A 25,425-nucleotide genomic window follows, 5' to 3' on the forward strand; every position below is an offset into this window, starting at 1 on the left:
TGGTTGCTTAAAAACAACACTAACATGTCGAAAGGATTTGTAGCGCTTAGTTGTTCTGTTAAGACCTGCTTTTCCTAAAAGTACCTTAGAAAGGTTATTTTATGTCTCAAAGGATCTTATGGTAGAAAACTTAAGGTCTGAACAGAACACTAAACCTTCTTGGCTCTAAGTAACTTCTCTAAAGTACATCATTCAAGTTTTACCTGACCACCTCTGTAGAGGTGTTATGTGCAGGCGCGTCCTTCTGTGTTCTGACCAGCTGCTGGATGTGCTGGGGTGCCTAGGGCCTTAAGAGTCTGAAACTAAGTGGTGTTCACCATGTACCCAGGAAAGAAATTCTGAAGAGTTGGGAGAGCTGCTTCGCAGCCTAAACACCTTAAGTTTTTTTTTTCTAAAAGAAAATTATAGTTTTATGTTTAACTTCCTTAATTATTAACAACAGAGAGAAACTCATGTTTTAACAAGTCCAGTTACAGCTACTCTGAGTAGCTAGCTGCCCATGGACCACTTACTCCCCAGCACTCTCTTCCAATAGGAATGAATAATATGCAGAGAAGCAACAGCTCTGCTCTGGGGCTCAGACTCATGGAATCCTAGTTCTTTAAAATATATTTTGGTGGTCCTGAAGAAAGCTGTGACCAATAGTGGAATTCTTATTTCAGGAGTGTGCTTGTTCACTTCTCAGTCTTTGGACCCACTACCAGAGACTCATCTAGCTGAAAAGAAATTCTTAGGTAAGATCTTACGTGAATAAAATGATACAAAATGGGTGGTAGCTTAAAGCAATGTGAGCTTGTTGGTCCTTACTCTAATAGGGAGAATATTTAAAAGTACTAAGTCAGCCAGATACTATCTGGCTTTGGGATCACTGAAGACATTGTCATACTGGGCAACATCTTCGTCTTGAATGAGAATAATTAATATCTGGGGTCACCACATTTGCTACCATTTAAAACAGGAGTAGTATGTAATTGCTATCTGCAATAGCATATCTAACCTAATACTTTAAAAGCAGCATTCAATTCCTAATAGATAACAGATGCACATGCCTTGATGTGACAATGTAAAGCCATATATATTGAAAATGGTAAAGTAAAGTAATATGGCCTTGGCTAAGTTACTGAGCTGTGTTCCCTACCTATAAAATGACTTTTGGAAAAAAAAGCCCCACGTTTGGTAGTCCTGTACCAAAATAGTTTACATTAAAAAACTGAGACCCATTTAAGTGCTATAAATTTGGCCATTAATCATACTAGACTATGTTTCCTTTAAGAGAAAGTCAAATTGATATCACTTTGTCAAACCTAAACCCACCTGAACTAGCAGTCTCTAGTTGTGCTAAGGAAGGGCTCAAAGTCAGTATTAGAAATATTATACTTTATTGATTCTACAGCAGCTAATCTACCGTCCCGTGTTGACAAATAACAGTAAGAATGGAAGAAACATATGAAGGTTAAAGTGAGCGTCTACACCACTGTGGAAAATGTTGTAACAAGGTTCACTGTTCTGAAGAGGCAGTTATAGTACCTTAAAGTGTACAGTAATGATCCATTCTTGTTCCAAGCAACAAGAAGTGATTTCACTTGGGAGTCTGAAGTGAATTTATTCACACTGATTGTGCCCTCTGTTTTCATAAATGGTTCTAACTCACAAAAAAGCCCTCTTCCCACCCTCTAATGCTTGAGTTTAAAAGACAAAGAGGATAGGGAAGGCTGGAATGGGGTGGCAGGAGCTACCTGTAAGGCCCACGTTAATTAATTTTACTCACTATGGTACAGAAGGAAGCTCTGTTCTTTTCGGGTGGCTTGCTCCTTTGTCCTCTTTCAGCTAAATTCTTTCCACAGATTTACCTCAGATGGGAAAAAGACCATTTGGGGGGGAAATTTTTTCTTTTTTTTAATTTTTGCTTATCTAAAAACTGTTGATGTGGATGAAGACTTTTGCCTCAAAATGCAATCACTACAGTCCATTCCAGCCCAGCCCTACAGCAAGTAGAGAACACTCCTGCAAAGCCACTGACAGCAGCCTTACCAGAGTCATGGAAAACCTGAAAGCTTGTAAAGAAAAACTCTGACCTTAACAAAAGACTACATTTGATAATGGAAATAATATATTTCTCCACTGATATATAATACTTATGTAATGCACTGAAAAAGATGGGATTTTGGAGTAAGAGCACAATTTGTACCATAACATTTTTTGCTCACATCTTCCCATTGGCGTCCTTGCTCCACTCTGAGGCCCTTCGCCACCCTTAGTGTATCTGGATAATACACTGCCACACACCGATGATGAAACAAGACAAGGAAACCACGTCACAAGCCACGATGGAGCCCATCGCATGCAGTTCAGCCCAGCTTTACCCTTACTTTCCTCCAATACAGACTCCAATTTTGAACCATCTGCAAAGAGTGCAGACACACAAAACTAAAACAAGTATCTCCCTATGATTAGAATATTTTAGTCTTCAGAAACTTTCCAGATGTACCTTTGATGGAGGCCCCCCCACCCCCCACTAGGACCCACACAGGGACATCCTTTGCTCCTGTGAGTCCTGCCAGAACTTGTGTAATGGGTGCTCAGCGTCTGCACCTTCTTCCTCACTCCTCCTCCTCTTCCTCCTCCTCATCATCATCTTCGTCATGGCAGTGTGTAATTTCCTGGGGGGCCAGTGGGAAGAGGTTGGGGGGCTTAATCTCACTAATTGACCGTGTCAGTTGGTGCCGCTTGTAGTCGGTATCTTTGAAATCCACTGATGTGCGGTTCCGGGTGGCGAGCGGGGACTCCATCTCATTGATATCTACATGTGTGTGTTCCACTGTTGACTCATGAGGCATCTACAACAAAGCCAGAAGTTCAGAAAGCAGGTGGAATAGACACAGCTGTCTCCTAAGCCCTCTGCCTATGTTAGATGGCCACACGGTAACTCCCAAAATGGACCAGAGGCCAAGTCAATTCAGTTAAAGTATCTTCTTAGAACTTCCTAAAGCTCCCTATCCTCTTTTCTCTCCCAAACCCTCAGAACTGTGCCCAGATCAGATACTATAGTCTAAAACTGGTAAGATGGGAGAGAAATTACTATTTCACAGCTAAAAAGTCTTGAAATCTAGATGAGTATTATTAACAGAATATAGGAATATAAAATTACACTTCTCTCATTTAGTACTAAATAGAGGAAAGCCTTCACCATTCAAACAACTTCTAAACCTCATAGTTTCAGAGTAAAGTTAAGCTCTGTAACATTCTATCTTGATTGATCTTTTTCAGACACCTTTTTGTGCAACCATGTAACCTGGCCATGAGCTCTGCACATTAGAAAGAAATGATCTAAACTTTCCTGTGCCATGCAGATAGCTAGTTGCAGAACTTGGCCTTAACAGTGTATCTTAACCGTAAATAATGGCCTTGGGCTATATTAACTCACCAAGACATGGGCAGCTCTGAAGAGGTAGCTGAACGGATAATACAGCAGGTTGATGAATGATGCTGCATAGAGATCAGCGTAGCGCATCACCTGACTGGCAAAGAGGGTCTGCCGGGAGCCACTGCGGAATAGGCTCCCCATCATCCCGTAGCACATGTCCATATCGTGAGTTACTTTCTAAAACAGAGAACAAGGTTAACGCTCAGCTCATTCAGCAGACATTTACTGAACAGTGGCTATGTGCCACTTCTTGTATAAAATCAGAGAAATCATTTCAAGTTTATTTTCCAAGTTTTCTCTCAAATCCCATTTGGTGGATACCTTAATACGTCTCTGGATGGAGCTGATATCTGGGCGCTCATTGCTGCTGCTGTCAAGGTGCCTGGAGACAAGAAAAATTCAGTGAAAATCTCTAGAAAGGATGTCTCGTATATCTAGGTGACTCCTGAAGAGGTAGATGATTTTTAGGGAAGTAATTTTTGATATGAGGAAACTTACTTGTAGAGTTCAGCCAAGAAAATATCCAAGCTCTGAAGCTCTTCGAAAAGTGCTAGAGTTTGGAAGAAAAAGGAAAATGTTTTAAGTAAATAAAAAAGCATCTAGTTTTTAACTATTACTAAAAACTAAATTAAAAGGTTTCAGATATGGCTGAAGAGTAAAGCTGTAGGTGAGTGTATAAAATGACTTCCCTCAGCTTCAGGAAAACCCACTAACACTGCTTGGAATCTGGCAGCACATGACACCAGAATTTCCTCTTTAACTGCCCTTCCTCCTCCTCAAAACCACTAACTATACAACTTTCCCAACTAGATGCTGATTTTGAGCTTGCTGCTACTGCTAAGTCATGTCAGTCGTGTCCGACTCTGTGCAACCCCACAGACGGCAGCCCACCAGGCTCCCGTCCCTGAGATTCTCCAGGCAAGAATACTGGAGTGGGTTGCCATTTCCTTCTCCAATGCATGAAAGTGAAAGTGAAGTCGCTCAGTCGTGTTCGACTCTTCGCAACCCCATGGACTGCAGCCTATCAGGCTCCTCCATCCATGGGATTTCCCAGGCAAGAGTACTGGAGTGGGTTGCCACTGCCTTCTCCATTCTGAGCTTAGTAAGTGCCAATTCATACCCCATCTCGGGTATGTCAGCAAGGCAAGTGTTAACAGTTTCACTTTTGGATAAAAGAATGAATGAGTCACAAGTTCAGAAAACAGAACTAAATCAACTAAATTTCTGAAGTTAGTTGTTAGTGAGTGAGAGTCACTCAGTCATGTCCGAATCTTTGTGACCCCGTGGACTGTAGCCTGCCAGCTTCCTCTGTTCATGGGATTTTCCAAGCAAGAATACTGGAGTGGGTTGCCATGGCTAGCCAGAAAGTCCCACCAAGAACTACAAGCAGTAGCAACAGCCAAATATGTTGTAAGCGTTCCAGCCTTTCTTAGCCTGGGTTCCCCAAAGAGAATTAAGCAGTGGCGCATCCACTGTATATAACAAATATTCTTGATCTACCATCTGTGAGAGAACTGAGAGTCATATCCAATCATCTTTGTTTTGCAGTTCAAAAGAGGAGTCTCAGTTGAAAAAGATTGTACTTCTATCTCCTTTATAAACACACTGCCTCAGTTAAGTCCCAGCAACTTTATGACAGTAGGTATTATCTTCATTTTCACATCTGAGGATACTAAGGCACAGGGTGTCTCAGCATCTGCCTGAGGGCATGAAGATATTAAGTGGTAGAGCCAGGGTTACTACCTAAGGCAGGCTGAGTTTTCAGAGCAGTAACATTCTATATTTTAAAAGAATTCAAGAAAAAGGGAAAACAAGATAACCTCTCCAAATTCTGGACTTGTGTGAAATATGTGCCTATATGAGAAGGAGGTGCTCAACTACTAGGACCCGCCTCTGACTCCCTGCATACAAAGTAATGGTTCATCAATGAGGACTGATTCATAGCTAGCCATTAAGATATAAACTAGCAATAGAAAAGATTTATAAAGTAAGAACAATGGTTCCTTACAACTCTTATCGGTCCAGACATGCAGTTCCTGTGCGAGTTCAGGAATCACCAAGAAAGTTCGCCACCCTTGCCGTTTCTTTGATTTTAAAATGTCCCCAAAAATGTGATCTCCAATATACAAAATGTCTTTGCCCTTGGCTCCCAACAGATCACAAATTGTATCAGATGAACCTGAAACAATGCAATGAGAAAATAAAAACCAGCATTCCAAGTACCATAACCATTAAATAGTATATAGATTAATTTTATTCTTTTAAGTATGTGAGGAATAGACTGGAAAAAGGGCTCACCTTTCTTAAGTCAAAGACTCACCATTGTCTTTTTTCATCATTCTTTTTACTGCCTCTATGACAAGGCCTTTAGCTCCACTGTGCTGACCAGAGCTCTCGATCCCCAAATCCAAGAGCAACAAAACCACGTCTCAGCTTGAGGGACCATAACCCTCCAAAGCACCACTACCATTTCTCCTCACAGGTCTGCCATTAGGTTGGCTTTGTTCAACTGCTGCTCATTCCAATAAAATATGCATCTATGTCTGTAGAGACTCCTAAAACCCCCTTGAGGTCTTGGGAACCATCCATGTGATTCCAACACTGAGAAAATGCCTCAAATATGCAGAGGAGGAGGACAGGAAAAACTGGTCCTTTTAGTGAAAATCAAAGATTCATTAGGACATGCTGACAACTTCTCAAACCCATCCTCCCAACTCTTTAGTAGGTGACTGAAGTGTTTACCTTCAGGAGACGCTATTTTTAGAATACCAAAGAACACAAGAAGCATGGTGTCAGGAGGACACCAAAGCTTTCACAGTGAGATTCAAGCACAGACTTACATAAAGGAAAGTGCGTGACTCACCCCCAGAGTAGACGATGCCATGCTGTAAGGGGCCCGTGTAGGTACCAATTTTCAGCTTGCCAGTTTTCTGTGAGAAAAGAATTTGGATTTTGTAAAGTTATCACAATCTCCACCAAAAATGCTACTTGGCTAGGCAGCCAAATCAATCTCACTTTTGAATTATATTCATTTGAATTATTCAGCTATATTAATGGAGAGCAAAACTCTAACTTCAAAAGAGGAGATAAGGCTAATAAGTTAAAAATACCTGTTTCCTGGGGAAAGAATAGGAGAGAGGGAAGGAGGAACATGAAGGATAATTGCTCATGGACAGACCATCCTCTCAACTTACAGTATCCACCTGACGAAGTACTGTGCCTTCTCCAAAGAACAGTGGTTTCCGTGCATCCACCAAGATCAGGTCAAAGTAGGACTGCCACGGTCGATGAGAGCTCCCAGGCTGATAAGGAAGAAACAGCAAAAGCCAAAACATCACTCCTAATCTAAAAGCACTTCTGTTTCATCTCAAGTCGGATGAAAGCAGTATATAAATACTAAGTAAAACCAGAAAATGCCACTGTGAAAAACATACTGTGGCTTACTATAAGGCACATCCTTTTGAAAGCAGGCAAAGTGAAAATATAAACAATGACTCTAATAATCTCTGTATTTTAAATTGTTTCACCTTACTAATTTATTTCAAGCAATTTAATGTATAAAAAAGTGTGCTCATACTCTAAAAATGGGCTGAAGAGGCTCAAAGGGACTAAGGAGAGATGCAAAAAGACAAATATGTAAGACACGGACTAAGAAAGAGGCAGTTTAGCATCTGAACTGAAGTATATAGCTAACACAGAACTATCATTAGCAAATTTTACGGGTTATGCTTTCAGAATGGTGGTTCCAGGTACACACTGGTCTTTGGCTCATGCTGCAGGCTAATCAGCACTAATGTGGAAGGTATGCCCATCAACATTACTTCATCTTGAACTGGAACCATGGCTTTTAACCTTTTAAGATCAAGACAAAGAGCACGAAATACTGTGCTTTTGGGTGATCTCAAAAGTCATTAACTAACATTTATTCAGAGAAACCTAGTGACTAAACCTGGGTCTCTTGCATCACAGGCACATTCTTTACCATTTGAGCCACCAGGGAAGCCCCCTAAATTGTGATTAGTATTCATTAAATCTAAGACCATACAGAAGGAATGACAACTTCTCTGCTAAGTATCCAAGTTAGCTGTGCTTTTGACACAAAACTCAGCAATTACTAACAGCAGAATATAGCAGTTGTTAAGAATATATACATTTTCTGTTTCTTTTAATAAGATTATCTCCTTCAACCTGAAAATTCCTTTTTGCCACACAAATTTAGCAATTCTGTATAAAACTTCTTGGGCATAAAATTCTCATCCCATCCTACTAAATACCACACAAATCTCTCTTTTCTGTCTACCAAGTTTTCAAATTGCTAGCAACTTTAAATTGTACTAGCTCCTGCATTACTTCTAATATTAATGAAGATTTCTGGATGGCTCCTGACCAACTCCTTACGCTCAATATTCCAGAATATTAAATGCATTCATTATTGCTAAATCAACAGTCTGTTATATTACAGAGAGTACCTTGGGGCCATGTGGGAAATCAAACAGGTAAGTCATAATTTTCTGGAAAAAAGAAAATCCAACATAAGATCCATTTACTATTTCTGCAAGAGATATAGGACACCTAAGTAAAGCACACACAAGCTGTTTATAAGACATGTCTTTTTCAATACAAGATTCATTACATTCTTGTTTCCTCTAAAGTTTATGAAATCATGGGAGTTGAAGATAGAAATTAATGCTTCATCACAGCAAACAAATGCAAGCTTCTGACATTCTCAGTAGAACACAGGGTTCTTCTAGGAGATATTTTTAATACAGATTCATCCATATATTCCTATCAAGTTCTCTGAGTGGACCGGAACACATATTTGGAGGGAAGGGGTATCTGCGATAAGGGTGTAGAGAAAACTGATGACTCACATGGAAATAACACACCGTGGCCCTCTTACTACTGTTCCCAGGACAATCAAGCCAACTTATTCCAAATCACCAGATTTCTAAATCAGCATTTTACATAAAGAGGGTTAGTGAGCACTAAGCTTGCTAGGACTATGAACTTGTAACCAGCTTAGCGAAAGTAACATGAGGTTAAGGAATTAAATCAGCTTTTCTATATGCTTTAATCATGGCAAAAATTTTAAGAGGTAGTAAATTTTGATGGCTAAGAGTCAAAACATCTTTTTACCATCTATTGCTGTCTGGCTCCCAGCAGCAGGGAGGGAACGTATTACGCATGTAATAAAAGGTGTGACTTTTCAAGTTGTAGAATGACACACACAGACACAAAAGACACTGTAATCAGCACAAATGTTTTAAATCACCCCCAAAATGAAAACTGTTAAGTAGCCAATTATAATCAGGAAAAATCGTCCAAAAGAAATAGTCATAAAAATTTGAGAACCACTTTGAGGTGTGCCATTTATTTTTCCTTTTTTCATTCTGCTTTCAAAATGAAATGGCAAAAAACTACTCTCACTTAATAAACTACCTTCTTTTATATTCATAGTTCTTTAGTCCAATATAATTCCTTTGTATAAACAAATATATTAAGCACTTACATCTGTATATTTATAGTCACTGTTGGTGGCAAGAAATACTTTTCCTACTTCCTTCATCCGGCTCAGAAGCAAAGGCAGTTTTCCCTGAAATGTAATGATGATGATGAGCAGAACAGCAAAACACAAACACAGATCTTCTTCCACATGTGATGGGGTTATGTCCCGATAATACACTGAACATGGCAGCCAGGCTAGTCTACCTAAAATGTGCTGAGAATATACATTAGCCTACAGTTGGGCAAAATCATCTAACACAAAGTCTACTGTAACTTATAGAACACTATACTTAAAGTGAAAAGCAGAATGGATGTATCAGTTGTTTACCCTTGTGATCTCTTGGCTGACTAGGAGCTACTGCTGCCCAGCATCTCGGGAGTATCAGAGGGCATATCACTAGGCCAGGAAAAGATTCAAAATTCAACACACAGTTTATACTGAAATGTATCACCAAATATATATATATATGGTTCCTGTGAGAGTGAATATATATATATATATTCACTTACACTGTGGAGTGGTCAGATACAGGACTTTTTTTTGTCTACTGAAACAGGAACAGGTGATGCCCTTTAAGGGAGGGTTGGTTGGTTTCAGAATTTTGCATTTAGAAGACCACACTGTCATTGTGCATGAATTATTATATATGCAGAATATATATGGTATATATAATAGACTATAATAGACATATAAAATATATAATTATATGCCTATTAAAAATATAACTCTAACCTCTTCTTTATGTCTATCTCAGGAAAGAGTTTAAATTACCTTGTAATCTCTTAAAGTAAGTGAATTAAGTGTGTTATAGATTAGGAGAAGCCAATTTTAGAGATCAGCTAAATACTCTATGGAGAGTATTAGATATGGTCTCAGTGTGTACACTTTCATTTTATGAAATACCTTGCAGAAATGGCATGATGTGTATAGAATGCAACTTGAAAGTGCCCGGACTCATCTGTAGCTACACGAGGAAATTCTGACTCCTGATGTGACCAGAAAGAAAACAGCCTTTCCTTCTCTCACAGTGAATAGGTCCCTTCACTCAAATCCTCTTGCACCTCTCCTGAACCCCTCAATGTTCTTTCTTGAAACAACAATCATGGACGTGGGAGTTGGATGGGAGATAGGAGGTGCAAAGTCTGGAAATAAGACATCTTTACCAAAGAACTTTGAGGGAATAATTGCATCTACTACTTTTACTCCATAAGAAAGGAAGAAGTTATCTCATCTCAGTGCTCTGTGTGTGTGTGTCTGTGTATTTTTTATTCTGAAATAATTTCAGACTTAACAGAAAAGTTGTAAAAATAGTACAGAGGGTTCCCATGTATTCATCATCCAGCTTCCCTTATTATTAACATCTTAACCCCAGTACAATGATCAAAACTAAGAAATTGACACAATGCTATTAACTGTAGACATTTAAAATTTTTATTATGTTTACCACTAACGTCTTTTGAAGTATTTTAAAGCTTTCCTCATTATTCCCAGTTGATAGGTTAAAGACAATTTAAATAACAGTCACACATGTACATTTTTTTAGATGATCTAGCACCACGGTTATGATTCAGAGTACACTGAGGTGTGACTTTTGGCTTTCTACTTACTAACTGTATGAACTTGGGCAAGTTACTTAATCCTGAGTCCCCAGTTTCTTCACCTCTAAAGCAGAGGTAAGAAAAACTACTCAGGGTTTTATGGAAGTTTAAATGGGATAATGAATGTAAACACTTAGCACAGTGATATGTACACAGTAACCACTCTAGCTGCTATTACTATAATTAGAGCTAAAAGGATAAATGAAATACTGGTCCTCTTTGCCTAATAAAAAACAGGAAAAACAAACCTCATGCTCCAGCTGAGAATGCTTGGTGATTATACTCGGCATGTGTTAAAGTGCCAGGACAAAGAAATATCTTCTCTTGTCCATTTCATTATAAATAAGCTTGCTAATTTCCCTAATAGGTAAACCAAACTATCATGCAGATCTACTTTTCCCTTTACTACTTACATCTTTGACTACATACTTCTCAAGATTTTCAACTGTCTTTTCCTTAAGGGAACCCTAAAGAAAGAAAAAGAAAGCAAGAAAAGAACAAAATCAATTTTTAAGTTTATTATAAAAACTGTGTCTACTATTAGCTTAAATGCATTTCTTAAATATTTCCAAAATTAAAATGGCAGATGTGATTTGCGGCAACTCTGCCTCCAAAATGTATTTAAGATAGAAATCAAAAGGCATTTCATATTTAATTTAGCACAATTTATAATAAATGTAAATATAATATTATTAATCAGTTAATGTTATCAGCCAAGGAGGAGGTATTTGGAAAAAACAAATGGACCATAAGCATCCTGAAAGGATATGGTAAGTATAACCCTAACACTAAAATCTCTTCTAGTAAGTCTGGAAAATGCAAATGGAAATAAAATCTAGAAGCCAAGCACCACAACTGAGGAAAGACCAGCATTACCTCTGTAAGCCAGACAGCCAAAGACAAGGCCAAAAGTATTCTAGAGAGCTATCACTAGAGGCAAATCCCCCTTTTTTAACAGGTGAAAAACTCTGCCCTGTTTGCACTTGGAAAGTTAATGTCAGACCATAAAAGACACATGCCAGGCAGTAAGCAGGTGAAGAAGCAGCTCCTAGGTACCTTGTAATGAACCCAGTCAACTGCGTCTCTTACATCCTGGAACATACTCCGGTAAGACATGAAGAGGTCCCCATCTTTAAATCCTGTTTCGCAGCTACAGAAAGATGGAAAGAACATGACAGGGAATCCAAAGGAGGGTAAATAAAGGGAATACCAAACACTGCCCAGGGGACCCAAAGGTTCCTTTGTCACATAATAAAGGCTATGTGGCTAAGTCGGAAAATAATCACTCCCTAATGAAAATCCATTCTGACCATCAGAGATGACTACAGTGTTCAATGGAATATAGTAACTGTGAACAGATACAAAATGGTAGAAGAGTATGATGGAGGCTAAAAGGCTAGTTCCAAAAATAACAGGTTGTTTTATTCATCACTTATAAGAAACAGGTTCCCATCAAAGAAACATTTAAAATTGGTAATTTAGGTTCTCGCCACCCTGACTTTTCTGACACTATTTCTAAGGTATGGTCTATTTTTAATTTATCTTAGTGACTTAGTGCTCAACCAAATTTAGTGCCTTGAAGTGGGTAAGGCCTAAAGAGGATAAGAAGTTAGCAAACTCTGGCACATATGGCCGAACTTAACAATTCCCCCTAGAAAGAAAAGGATATCTTTTTCAAGACTTAAGCACATTTTTACTTGAAGGAGGATAAACAGTATCTTCCTCAATCAAATCTTGCTGGGCCTGGGAATGAAACGAAATTACTATCCCTGAATGGCTCCTGGGTAGCTGCTGTGAAATGAGTTGGGGGGTTTTAGTGCAATTCTGCTTGGACAGATAATCATCACACAAACCTCCCACTCAGTTGTCACAATTAGCACCTCTGCTGGCCGTCTTCATTCCCAGGAGAAGCCAATCAGAAGTGGTCCCTTCCAAACATGGCTGCAGCACACTGGCAAGGAGAGGGCCGTGTGGGAGGTGAGGGCCTGCATGGAGCTGCTGGTGCTGTCCCATCTCTCAGGCTGGCACTGTGGCATCTCTCACTAGCACTAAATTCACTTCAGAAAAGCAGAAAAGACCTACAATGGCCAGTTCTCTAAAACCCTGTACATTAATTTTAAAAAATCAATTGGAAAAAGAAAATTATAGTACACACATACCTGGTATATCTGGGACAATTAGTAAAAAAATCTACTAGGCAGGCCAACAGGTAGGTCTCTGAAAAATGAAGAATAGATATTCATAAGCTATAAGTGAGATAACTAAAATCTGTTTCTCTCCCTTGAGCAAAGACAAATGATCACGGAAAGAAGGGGAGACATCAGTATATGTAAGCATAGAATGAGTCTACCTGGTAGGTTGAATAGTGTGTTCAGAATGTAAAATCTTTCAGTGTCATCTCGTTGAATAAATTTATTTGGATACTGCTCTCTAGTTTCTGGTCTGAAAGAAAAAAAAAAAATTAACCGACATTCAAAAACAATATAACTCTGAGACGTATTCATCATTTAAAAATTAATTCAAATATTTTGGTGGCTATATGCAAGGTGGGGTTCCAAATAATACACATGGGAAACTCTGAAAACTACTGAAAATGAAGAGGCTCACTCACTGTTTCAGCCCCTAAAACATTCTCAGTCTGGCTAAGGGAGGGAGTCTCGCACACAGACAATTGTGAAGGTCCAAAACAGAACTGCCCCAAGAAAGGTGCAAAGAGCTATAACAAAACAGAGGAAGGGGAGAGAGACCATTTCAACTTAATGGGTAGAGAAAACGGAATGTAGAGAGGAAAATCTAGGAAAAATCCATGAAAGTCATGGCATATGAGCTGATTCTTAAAAGTTAAACAGCCCAATCCAGAAACTAGTCAAATTCAAGTAGAGAAAGGGGAACAGAAATATAAAGCTAGAAAGATGAATTGAAGCAATCATGCTATTGTTTTTATATATTTTTCATCTGAGCTAAATTGTAAAAGTATTAAATTAGTAGGAGTATTAGGATAAAATGGAAAAAGAAATGTGATGTGTTGCAAAAAATGGCTACAAATCTTTCCTATCCCTTAGTAGTGTGACTCTGCAGTTCCTCCAATTAAGAGGCACAGTCTCTCTCTCTATCCTTGAATACAGGCTTGAGTAACAGAAAATGGGATCCAAGAAGACTTGGAAAACACTTGTGCATTAGGGCCAGTGTACTCCTGCTGGAGAGTAAAAGGCCCCATGCAGAAATGAGGTGCCCCCGCCAAGAGGCTGCCCACTGTCAGACATGTGCATGAGGCCATTCTCCATCGCTGAGCAATTCCAGAATTGCTCAGCTGACTCAGAATTTTAAGCTAAATCAAATGGCTACTGGTTTAAGCCACTAAGTTTTGAAGTCATTTATTATACAGCAAGAACTAACCCCAGTCCACGGGGTTGCAAAGAGTCGCACATGACTGAGCGGCTGAACTGAAGAACTGACTGACACAGAGGCCTGGGAAATTAGTTAGGGGTTCCTGCAGGGGTCCAGTTGAAAGTATGAGGGGCATGGGCATGTCCTAGAGTGGGCGCAAAGGAAATTAAAGAGAAGAATTACTCAGGGGGGACTGCCAAGGTAAAAAGAACAGGCAATTGAACAGATGTGGTAGATGAGGGACATGGAGCCGAAGATGCTAATTCTCACACTAAGGTGTCTCTGAGAGGGTGGTGGTAATATTAACTGAAACATAAAAACTAGATAAAATACAAGAGGAATTTTATTTTGGATATGTTAATCTAAAAGTAAACATTTTTATAGGCAATTAGAAACAAAGGTCAAGAACTTAAAACAGAGATTCAAATTAGAGAGGTTGCTGGGATCATCTACACACAGGTTAACAGAGGCAGTCAGGTAGACTATTAGAGCAGAAGAGGCCACTTAAGAGTGTAGAGAAAGAAGAGAAGACTGTGTCGAGGTCCACAGAGGACATTCAGAGTTTAAAAGGAAAAGCCAGTGAAACAAACAGAAATTGTTAAAGATGCATGAAACTTGAAGAGTGAAATGAAACACTGCAAGAAGAGGAAGGAGATAGTATTAATTATTACAGAGAAAATAAAAAGGAGAAAAACGAAAATACAAAAATGAACAGTCCTCACAATGAATATATGAAGATTAACTAATTTAAATAAAGGACACCAAATTTAAATTTCATACTCAGGATAACTTGGGTAATGTTTGTTAACTACAAATGTCATAAACTCTACTTAGGAATATAGAATCACATTAGTTCCCTGTCCTAGTCAGCATTCTGAAACAAGAGTTCCCAATGAAGAATAACTTTGTGGAATATCATATCTTCTAGCCTTCCAAGATTTTCTGTAATGAAAATTAAAGCAGAAAGAAACAGTAATGATATACTTTCCTCAGTCAGGTTTAGTAAGATGACATTGTCCTCTTGAATATCTTTCCCTATTCCCTTCATCATTTAAGAGTAATTCCTTTACATAAGGAAAGTTAATCATTATGCAATTAGAACCCAAACTGACTTATAAATACAGTTAGCAATTATATTTTGTTTAAGTGTCAAGTCATGCTAGTATACATTTAAAGTAAAAACTGACTCATGGAGAGGTAATATATTATAAAAGAAGGGATGCTAGACTTCGGAAGAAAACAGAGTTCAGTATTGCTAACTATCTGTGACCCACAGAATAAAGATTTGATCTCAACATTATTCTAACCTAAAACTTTAAAAGCCTTTAACTATTGCCTGAAAAGAGGTTCCAACTCACAGGCAAGGCATTTAAGGTGATGCTTGGTGGAGCCGTAATTTTTCTTCCAACTTTGTTTACCACTATATTTCAATAATTATCTCCGTTGCCCTCCATCTTCATTCTGGCCTTCTCCGTGGGCTTTCTAAAGACTGTACAGTGCTAAGTACTGTTTGAATGATTCTGCAGGTAACACATAAATGATTTATTTCTGAAACAATATTAAATATATTTCCAAAGAAACCATTTGGAAACTTTATTGGCTTCTTTGGGGGGAAGAAAGGAGGTCTATAGATCTTGAGTTAGTAAATCTAATTGTAATTCTAACATATGGAACTGCTTCTCTTTCTTTTCTTCTCTTCTCTATCTCCCACCCAATAACACAAAAATCCCTCTTCAGGAATTCATAAATAGAACCTTGGTTCATCATTATTGGGATTCTGAATTATAGTGACAATATCCATACATAAAGAGTCTGGGTTTCTAGTACTATCTGCAGTCACTTCACCTTCTAAATTCCACCTTTTGATATTCATGAACTTGAACAAATCCCTCAGAGAGAAATGGTGAAAGAAAGGTAGATATAACTACTGGTCTAATCAGATGTGTCAAGTAGGGTATTTATTTCATACTGTTCTCATAGTGTATACCTGGAAATCACTGAGTCTGTGTAATGCCAGCTGAAGACTTAACAGATGATTCAATTCCAAATAGGGCATGGTGGTTACCTCAGATTTAAAGGAAACTCTGGTACAGTTTCAGTTAGTGTCTCTTATCACAAAAGAGTATTTACCAAAAAGACATTGTTTATTTAACAAATTTCAATGTAGACTGTGTGTACTTTTTACTACTTTGCTATGAAAATAAATAATAGACTGATACTTAACCCATATTGGTTTTAAGAGTTGTTCTGACCCTAATAGTGTCAGTGGTAAATTAAGTGGTATAATAGTAGAGAAAACGTATAATTGTAAAGCCACAATTACAGAAATTGTCAAACTGGGGTATTGTGATTTTTAAAGAAAAAATTTGAGATGTTTCAAAAAAGATACTAGACACTAAATTTTATCTGCTGTTTATTACTAGGGTGGAGAGTTCAAATTTGTAAGAATAGTGGAAATATGCTAATTATGAAAATAAAACGTATCCTTATTTGTTTCAAATAGTATCACTCTGTACTCATTTTAACCCCATGTTTAAAAAAATTTAACCACATGATCAAATACCTGAAGGTATACATTAGAATATAAAAATAATGTATTAGCTGTTAAAAATCTTAGTCATTTACATCACTGTAGTTTTAAATTTTTCAAAGTACTTTATGTACATACCTCTTCTGAGCAGCTACCTGAGAACTGTATTAAAAAGGAGAAAATAAAAATCTTAGAATTTCAAATAAGTCAAAGCCACTACAGTTTTTTGGCAAGTTTCAAGATTAGCTTTGTTGGATGCTATATAATTTTAGAAGGCACTTAATTTAAACAAAATGTAACTGCTAACTATATTTATACATCAGTTTGGGTCCTAGCTGTCTAAAAAATAATTGTTAAGTATTCTTATGTAAAGGAATTGCTCTTTAATAATGAGGAAATAAGAAAGTATATTATACTGGGGAAGATAATGTCATCTTCACATTGTTTGACTATAAAAACACTAGAAAGAGGTTAAAGGTTCTTTGTACTCACCCCCTTATGAAGTTAAATCCATGTGCACAGACCAAGAGGTTTCCATAGGCATCAACTTTCAAAAGATTTCCATACAGTGTATCAAATACTAGTCCCCTATGGGAAAATGAAGATATTACCAATCACACAAAGTAATAAAGGCAAGGATCTAATGTAGCATTTACTCAATCACCACAAACCAACCTTCACCTTATTCAAGTTTTATGGTGGCTCATGTATGTACCCAAAAATACAACCCTAGAGGGTAAAGTGAGTGAATAAAATCTTAAAAACGAATCCCAGAGCAACTAACAAATACTTAACTCTGTCCAGATGAATAATCACAATTGTTTTGTGTGAGAGAGCTTAATCAAACAAGGTGTAAACAAAAATTTCTCTGAATACAGCTGGTTCTGTTCTAAAACAGAGCTGCTTTTTATTCTCTTATTAGACAACTGAGTTGGCTTCTATTTCCCTCTATTAGACATTTCTCGCGCCGCCTGAGGTGGTCTGCGGTTCCCATCGGATGGAAGTGCATTCTGCTGCCCAGTGAGAAGTGAAGAATCCTTCCCAAGCCCGCCTGTCCAGTCCGCCGTATCTCACCCCAGGACTTTTGTGAGAAATACTGTGAGCCTGGCGGGCTACAGTCCATGGGGTTGCAAAGAGTCAGACACGACTGAGCAGCTAAGCACACATGGGACACACACGATGGCATCTCAAAATAAGCCTCGTGTTAACCTCAAATCTTTCTTATCAAATCCAGAAATGGAAACTGCCAAGAAGGCTCCTGATTACCAAGTTAAATATATTAGCAAAACAAAATATATTAGCAAGACTCCCAACAGCGTAAGAGAGGAGCATCTGCAATTACTGACCATCAGTTTTAATAATCTGTCTTCTCATAAATTTGTTGTTGTTGTTTAGTTACTGAGTCCAACTCTTTTGCAACCCCATGGACTGTAGCCCACCAGGCTCATCTGCTCATGAGATTTTCAGGCAAGAATACTTTGAGTGGGTTGCCATTTCCTTCTACAGGGGATCTTCCCAACCCAGGGATGGAACCCGAGTCTCCTGCATTGGCAGGCGGATTCTTTACCACTGAGCCACCAGGGAGACCCCTTCTCAAAAATGGATCTTCTTTAATAGCAATGAACTAAGTTCAAAGTTCAAATCAGGAACACAAAAGATATGGTGTACATGAAAGGTTCATGGTAATTTCAGAAAACCAACCAAAAAGCCCCAAAGACCTTTTGATGTTTTGTTGCATCTTTTTGTTTGTTTGTCTGGGGGATGGCATTGGTTAGGGACACATTTGGAATTATTAATTTGGGGGACAAAAGGATGGGTTTTAATCCAAAAATAATCTTGAAAAATTACCTGGTAGGGAATGTAGAGTCATATGCGAAGCTGAGAAGCTCTTGAGGATAGCCAATAGAAACCAATCTCTCCACGGTAAGCTCAAAGCCAAGGGACTCATACTCCGGGGACTTGTACACTGCACAAAGAGGAGGTTCTCATTAAAACACAGCCAATTAAAACGGAAGGCAGAGTGAATTTCAACTTTCCCAATTCCTCTCTCCTACTAAATTTGCCATTTTTCTTCTTTTCCTTCAAACTTCATGTTTTGTACTGCCTCAAGTAATCGCAGAACTCAACTGTTAGTCCGTGGAAACAGGTCATGTTATGATAGGAGTAGCAGCAACAAGATGAATTATCAGGCATTCCAGGCTTCTTCATTCTTAGGAAACCTAATCCAATCATTTTTTTCCTTTTTATTCTCTTAGGCCCACAATCTAAAGTTGGGAGGCGGGGAATGTAATAGGCACAGCTGTGGTATTAACCATGGGAATATAATTAATATAAAACTAGAGAGAGAGGTCTATATAAGTTGAAGTCCTCACTGATGTGCATGACTGGTATAGGAATCCTTCAAAACTATTTTTTTAAAAAAAAGACTAGTCTATTTTTAGAATTACTATCTGGCTTAGGAATTGCCTTAAGCTCCAACCAGCATAATTCTGTTTGTTAGGATTTACGTGTTTTCTTTTATCAGTCCTAACAATGTCATAGCCATCAAAATTGCATTTTACAAATTATTAGTGCTAAAACTACCATAAAAAGACATGCCTAAGACAGGGAAGTCTGGATATGAATTGGGAATCAGACACTGAAGAATAATAACTCATTTTATTAGACCTGATTATGGAAGAATGAATAAGTGCATGAATATATAATGTTATATATATACCTCCTTATCTGCCAGAGAACAATGAGTTTTTTACAGGTGAAGTAAAATAGATTTTGGAATATGGGGGTTTCTCTCAAATATAATGTATGTCTGAAGTTTTCTATAATGAAAAACCTTTTCAGAATCATCACAGTTCAGTATAAAGAAAATGTTGCTCCTTTAAACGGGTTTCTTCCAAAATAAAGGATGTAGGTAGACATTCTTCCATCAGTTTTCTAGGAGCAGGTAAGCCATATTAAAAACTTAAAAATAAAAAACACCTGTGATCTTGCTAACTGCCAAATGATGCCAAAAAAACTCCCCCAAACATCCTATTCTTATGTCTCATAATAATGAAACTATTATTATAGTTCTATCTACAATTAACACATAGCCTATGGCTCAAATGGACTCTTCATTGTAATTAGTCTGCCTATCCAAGTTAGAGCTAATATTTTAATGAGTATGATTCAACTTTCCCTTTCCGAAAACAATCCTTTAGAATATTTCTGGAAATACATAAAACGGTAATACTGGTTGCCTCCAGACGGGAGCTGAGTAGCTAAGAGATAGGAGAGGAAAGGAGACTCGTATACCTTCTTCTGTACCTTTAAAACTTGTAATATGTTAATATTATTTATCTATCCTTTTTAAATTGAAATTTTTAAAAACAAGGTGAGCTTTCAAAATCCTTCAATAAACATTTGTCATATTAAAAAGCCTACAAATTTTAAAGTCCTTTAGGAGATGCTTAAGTCTCAGCTCACCAGAAAAATGCCAAAAGAAGCTGTCATTTCTTCTGTGGAATGATGATTTCATGCCTAAGCTAACTCTGGCTAACATTTTCAAAACTGGCTATATTTTTCTCCTCCTCTCAATTTCAGCACCATCCTCACCCATCCCTCTCCCCCAAAACTTTTTAAATCCTCAGGCATGGAAGATGCACACTGTTGTAAAGGAAGTGCTATGTATATATACATGCAAACAGAACAAGAGCCGGTGTATTATCATAAAAACTAGGAAAGCATGGTATCCACTGATGTCAATTTGAATTATTTTGAGAATATAAAATAATATCTCACCCCTCGAGCTTCCGCCTCAACTGAAAGTAAATTTCATTTTAACAAGACTTTCACAAAACAAAGATTACTTCTCAATCCTAACAAAGCCCCACTTATTTCAAACAACATTTTATTTAATGGAACAAAATTCCTGTATAGCAAAGTCATTTGGATAATCCACTGACACTTATTCTCATAGGATTTGGCCCATATAAAATGTTTTCAATCAAATTTTCATAAAGATAATCTGCTGGATATACCTTAAGAATGGGAGACAGAAACAAAAGTTAATCATCCCCACTGATTACCTCTAAATGAACAATTTACCCTAGTTAGAGAAGTGATGAAGTAAGTAATATTCATTAAAATCTATTTCTATGAGACAATTTGGACTGAAACCCAAATCAATTTATTGAGAGTTTTTAGTGAAAAAAAAAAATGTGGGAGGCTAGAGAACACAATTTCCCATTCTGCCATCATAAGGAATAGAATAGCAGAAAATAAACACTATACTCCTGTCATGTTTGCGTTTATTCCAGGGCAGAACTTCCAAATGATTGTCTAGAAACTCTACCTACTGAAGTAAATACTTCAAATTTCCTTTCTCTCAATGAGTTTAGGATGCTTCCAAAAAATACAGTTTTCCCCAATTGCTTTTAAAGTTGCATGACAAGTACAAACATCAGCTGAAGCCAGAATTTAGGTTTTCCTGAGTCTCATCCAAAGCTTCTCATGGCGGTATATAGTGCCACTATTAAAAATGAATTTCTAGATTGCGGAGGCCATCAAAGTTTAGGCTTGGGTGTTGAAATACACTACTCTCCCTCCAGTTTCTTTCAGCTAGTCCAAAATAAACTGTTCTATTCACAGATGGGAATGGATTTAGCAAAGAGAGTCCAAGTTCCACTCTGACAACACCATCTATTTCACTAAGCTCTATGTTAATCAGTAAGACCCACAAGCTATTGACATTTTCTCATAAGCTTCCTGGATAATCATTTCAGTAACACGAACTCCCAGGTCATTAAATCATCTGCTAGAGAACTATACACTACAACCAGGGCTGGAGAAGCAGAACTGCAGCTGCACAGAGCATGAATCTAGATGTTTGGTTCTAAGTGTCCCCTGAAGATAATTACAATCTGTTCTGACCTGGTGGCAAAAATGACTACTCTTGAAGCCTACATATCATGGCTCAAATGAATAAATAAATAAAAAGCAAAATTCCTTTTTCAGTCAACCAGGCACTTCACAGCCAGCCTTGACAGCTGTGGGTAGCCATATGTATCACCTCAGACTTACAGCTCTATATGCCTCTACAGCTGCCAAGGGTCCAATTTCAATTCCTCTGGCAAAACTGGCAAGTAAACTGATGCACAGCTTCCAACTCAGTTCTTATAACTGACTTTCCAAAACACAGCCAATAACTTCAGGCGTAAACATAGCCTTACACATGCACTGCTTATTTCTTCTTCAAGAAGGTCCTCAGGCCTATCCTAATTTACCCAATATCCAGAGACAAAGGAAGAGGTTATTTTAAGGGCCAGAGTCCAAAAAGGAGGCCTGCTTCAGGCACCAGGGCAGCACACAGTGTTCTCAGGTTACGTAACCAGACTATAAAGAGAACAACCAAAGCTTTGAGAGCTGAAGCTACTGAGAGCATTTGAAGATATTCTTTACTCCATAATCTGTGAGAGAGAGAAAAACAGGTCTTCCAGAAGTATCAACTGCCTGTTGTGGGGATGAAAGCTGTGGGCTCTGTTTTGAGTAGATTTTGTTCATACAAGATACAGTCTGTATTAGAGGAGACAGTCCCTTTGGATGAGCCGAAAACTTTCTGCAGGGAAGTCTGGGACTCTCATGCACTTTTTACCTTTGCCACCAAGACAGTGTGTGTGATAGTTTGGAGATTTTAGAAAAAAGGAAGGGCACACCTCGACAGAGGTTCCAGCCTAGCAGAATGCTGCTGCCAAAATGAGAACTCACATGAGGCAGACGCAGACGCGGAGTGTGTCACTCCAGTCTTGAAGGAGTCACACTGGCTCTCCTGTTAAAAAACAAAACAAAGCAACAAAACAAAACAAAAACAAAAACTGGTTTTAACACTGTTGTGATGGGCTGGAACAGAGAGATACCATTTGGAAACTGGTATTAATAGGAGTTACTGCCTCCTATTGAGAAGCCTCTGACCATCACTAAAATTCATCTAATTAGCCATAACAAGAGTATTGAAGATAAGCTTAAGTATTATACATTATTTAACTTTTCTTATACCCTAAGCCTAGATACAAGCCTAATCCTGAAATGTTAAGTCAAAAGACAAAATAGAAAAATAAATTTCTTTTGTCTTAGTTTATTTTTTCTGCCACATTTCAGGTTTATATGACAAAAACTGAATGCAACTGGTAAACAGAGTTTAAAATTGAACTACAGTAGGTGAAACAGACTAATAAAGAATACAAGAATAAACCAGAGCAGTCTCATCTCACTTTTAAGTGCTCATTTAAACAAAGTCTGCTTGTACCTAACAACCCACTTTTCTACCCTTCCAGCACCTAAATTTGTAATCTTGATACAGGTAAGAACCAACTTTCCCTATTAAAGATCTAACTAAATGTCCAAATATGGAACAGAAGGGAAATTTTTTTTGATTCTGTGAATGGATATTTGCCCTTGGTAAATGGAGTCATATTACTCTATTTTTTAAAAGTTAAAGAAACTACCTAGTCTAGTAAAATAACTGACTTGAATATACACAAATCTTTTAAAGATACTGATAAATTTAGGATATGAATTATGTTTAAGTTATAGGGTGTTTTCCCTAGAGACATTTAGGTTTTTTAAAACATATATTTAGATTCCTCCAACTTCTGTATTTTTTGTGAAAGGGAAATGGTACTAATTGGAAGAGCAAAATGACCAAATACAATGTTGAAAATTTCTAAAACTATTACAACTAGGAGAAATGAATACTACCAATCATACTATGAAAAGCAAAAATCCAACACAACCACTCAAGAACAGTTATTTGCTTTTATGCTATAAATGTGATCAACATCAACATTCTTTATTTAGGCTACATGATCTTGGTTCTCTGAGCTAACTAGGAAAGGTAATAATTCACATTTTCATTAAGGAAACTTTAAATTAAATCTATCCATTCTCATATAAACAAATACCAGAGGGCCTTTTCTATTTTTCACAACTATTTGAAAACCCCAACACGCTATCATAGACAGTCAAAAATTTTCTCTCTAACCTATGAGATCACAAATGATCTTTAAAAAATGAAAAATTCTAAAAACCACCTCAATTTTAAAGTACCTAAAATCCAAAATCTAGGTACCATTCAACACTTTCAGTAATACAAAATAAAACCAACTTCAACATGGCTAGATATGTAAGTAAGTGAACAAGTAGAGTCTGAAAGACTGTCAATCTCAATTCATTGCCAATGCAAAATTAAATGGTAATTAAAAGATTTATTTAAAAAGTCATTAAGAAATTAAAAGAATATTTATTTTAAAATAAAATGAAAAAAATTACCTAACTCAAAATTTCCCCTCTGAGAACCTATATGCTTAGTAGGAATGTGTATTTAGACTATTTTTTTCATTTTAAAACAGAAAAACTGGCATTTTTTGAAATAATAACTTTAAACACCCTCTTTAACCAAAGATGCTTGTTAATTTTTTTAAAAAAGAGAGAAATAGCTAGTATATAATTTTTCCCTCAAGTAAGAATAGATCATCACACTCAAATGCCTGTACTTGATGTTAGAAGAATGTAACAGACATCTGTATGTCTACTGTATACAGGTATTAGATGCTGAGAACAGAAAACAAAATAATTCATAATCTTAGGCCTGAAGGAGATCACAGTGTACCACAATTAGATTTTTATAATAAATTTTAGAAGATCTACAACACAATGTGACTAAGGAGGTACAGGACAGAAACGGGGCCAATCAGCCCAGTCCAGGAAGTCTTCTTAAAAAAAAAAAAAAACGTGTGATTTACTCAGGCTTATATGGATAATCCATTTTTATAACCAGTATCTCAAGGTACTACAAAATTTACCAAACTTTCTGAGACTCACATAACATGTTTCAAACACCTCTGTCAGGGTCAGGCAAGTCAATTAATGTGCAAAATGATCTAAGTGTTGGTGTAGGTCTTGGCATAAAGGGTGAAGGAGCTGTCGGCTATTGCTGACTTCCCTGTGGGAATGAAAGTTAAATGCTGCCATTTATGTGATAACAACCAGCCTAGATTTTTACTTGGAATCTGCCAATTTTTAGCTACGGACTCAACTGAGAAAACCAACAAACTTTACTTGAGCCAAACGATGGTCTGTGGTTTCAGTTGTGCCCATGGGGCCACTGAGGTGCAACCTCCAGTGTACACTTTAGATCAGATACTTTCACATAAGTTCTCTCATCTAACTGAAATGTTTCGACTGTCCTTTTCAAAGAGTCGTTGTCTGTTTTTTTTTTTTTTTGGCCGTACCACACAGCTTGTGGGATCTTACTTTCCTGATGAGGGACTGAACTTGTGAATTGGCCCTTGGCAGTGAAAGCTGAGTCCTAATCACTGGACCACCAGAGAATTCCCCTCTTCAAAGAGTCTTAAAGAAGTAGAACTTAGCTACTTAATGAATTGGAAATCCAGGTGGAAATAAATTCATTCTTCAACAACCACAGATATACTAGATAATGTTGTTCTACTCATCTCAGGAAAAACGGAGTGAAAGTCGCTCAGTGGTGTCTGACTCTTTGCGATCCCATGGACTATAGAGTCCATGGAATTCTCGAGGCCAGAATACTGGAGTGGGTTGGCTAAGATCCCCTTCTCCAGGGGATCTTCCCAACCCAGGGATCGAACCCAGATCTCCTGCACTGCAGGTGGATTCTTTACCATCTAAGCCACAGGAAAAATTGAGGGGTGGATTAAAAAAAACTTAGAAAATAAAGGAATCTTTACTGTAGTCACTCAGTCGTGTCTGACTCTTTGTGACCACATGGACTGCAGCCTATCAGGCTCCTCCATCCGTGGGATTTTCCAGGCAACAGTACTGGAGTGGGTTGCAATTTCCTTCTCCAGGGGATCTTTCCAACACAGGGATTGAACCCAGGTCTCCCGCATTGCAGGCAGACGCTTTACCGTCTGAGCCACCAGGGAAGCCTGTAAATCAAATCCCTTATGATTATACAGTGAAAGTA

General features: G+C 37.8%; 1 protein-coding gene across 8 annotated transcripts in view; it reads right to left on the reverse strand.

The window, feature by feature from the left end:
• Positions 1-1,362: 1,362 nt before the first annotated feature.
• Positions 1,363-25,425, reverse strand: part of NT5C2 (5'-nucleotidase, cytosolic II) — a 101,114-nt gene continuing 77,051 nt past the window's right edge. For 2 of the 8 annotated variants that reach the window (XM_061162513.1, XM_061162510.1), the window contains 17 exons: positions 22,191-22,251; positions 18,294-18,411; positions 16,938-17,033; positions 16,584-16,607; positions 12,879-12,970; positions 12,688-12,745; positions 11,585-11,678; positions 10,942-10,995; positions 8,934-9,017; positions 7,894-7,935; positions 6,619-6,726; positions 6,288-6,354; positions 5,433-5,603; positions 3,923-3,974; positions 3,746-3,806; positions 3,425-3,601; positions 1,363-2,837 (listed from right to left, as the gene is read on the reverse strand). In XM_061162513.1, the coding sequence (XP_061018496.1) occupies positions 2,601-2,837; positions 3,425-3,601; positions 3,746-3,806; positions 3,923-3,974; positions 5,433-5,603; positions 6,288-6,354; positions 6,619-6,726; positions 7,894-7,935; positions 8,934-9,017; positions 10,942-10,995; positions 11,585-11,678; positions 12,688-12,745; positions 12,879-12,970; positions 16,584-16,607; positions 16,938-17,033; positions 18,294-18,411; positions 22,191-22,251 (1,596 nt within the window). In that variant the 3' untranslated portion in view covers positions 1,363-2,600. Of the gene's footprint in view, positions 2,838-3,424; positions 3,602-3,745; positions 3,807-3,922; positions 3,975-5,432; positions 5,604-6,287; positions 6,355-6,618; positions 6,727-7,893; positions 7,936-8,933; positions 9,018-10,941; positions 10,996-11,584; positions 11,679-12,381; positions 12,523-12,687; positions 12,746-12,878; positions 12,971-16,583; positions 16,608-16,937; positions 17,034-18,293; positions 18,412-22,190; positions 22,252-25,425 lie in introns of those variants that run through there. The other 6 variants (XM_061162516.1, XM_061162514.1, XM_061162517.1 and 3 more) reach the window with 4 other exon arrangements.

The sequence above is a fragment of the Dama dama genome, chromosome 15, assembly GCF_033118175.1.
Source record: "Dama dama isolate Ldn47 chromosome 15, ASM3311817v1, whole genome shotgun sequence".
NCBI classification, from domain to species: Eukaryota; Metazoa; Chordata; class Mammalia; order Artiodactyla; family Cervidae; genus Dama; species Dama dama.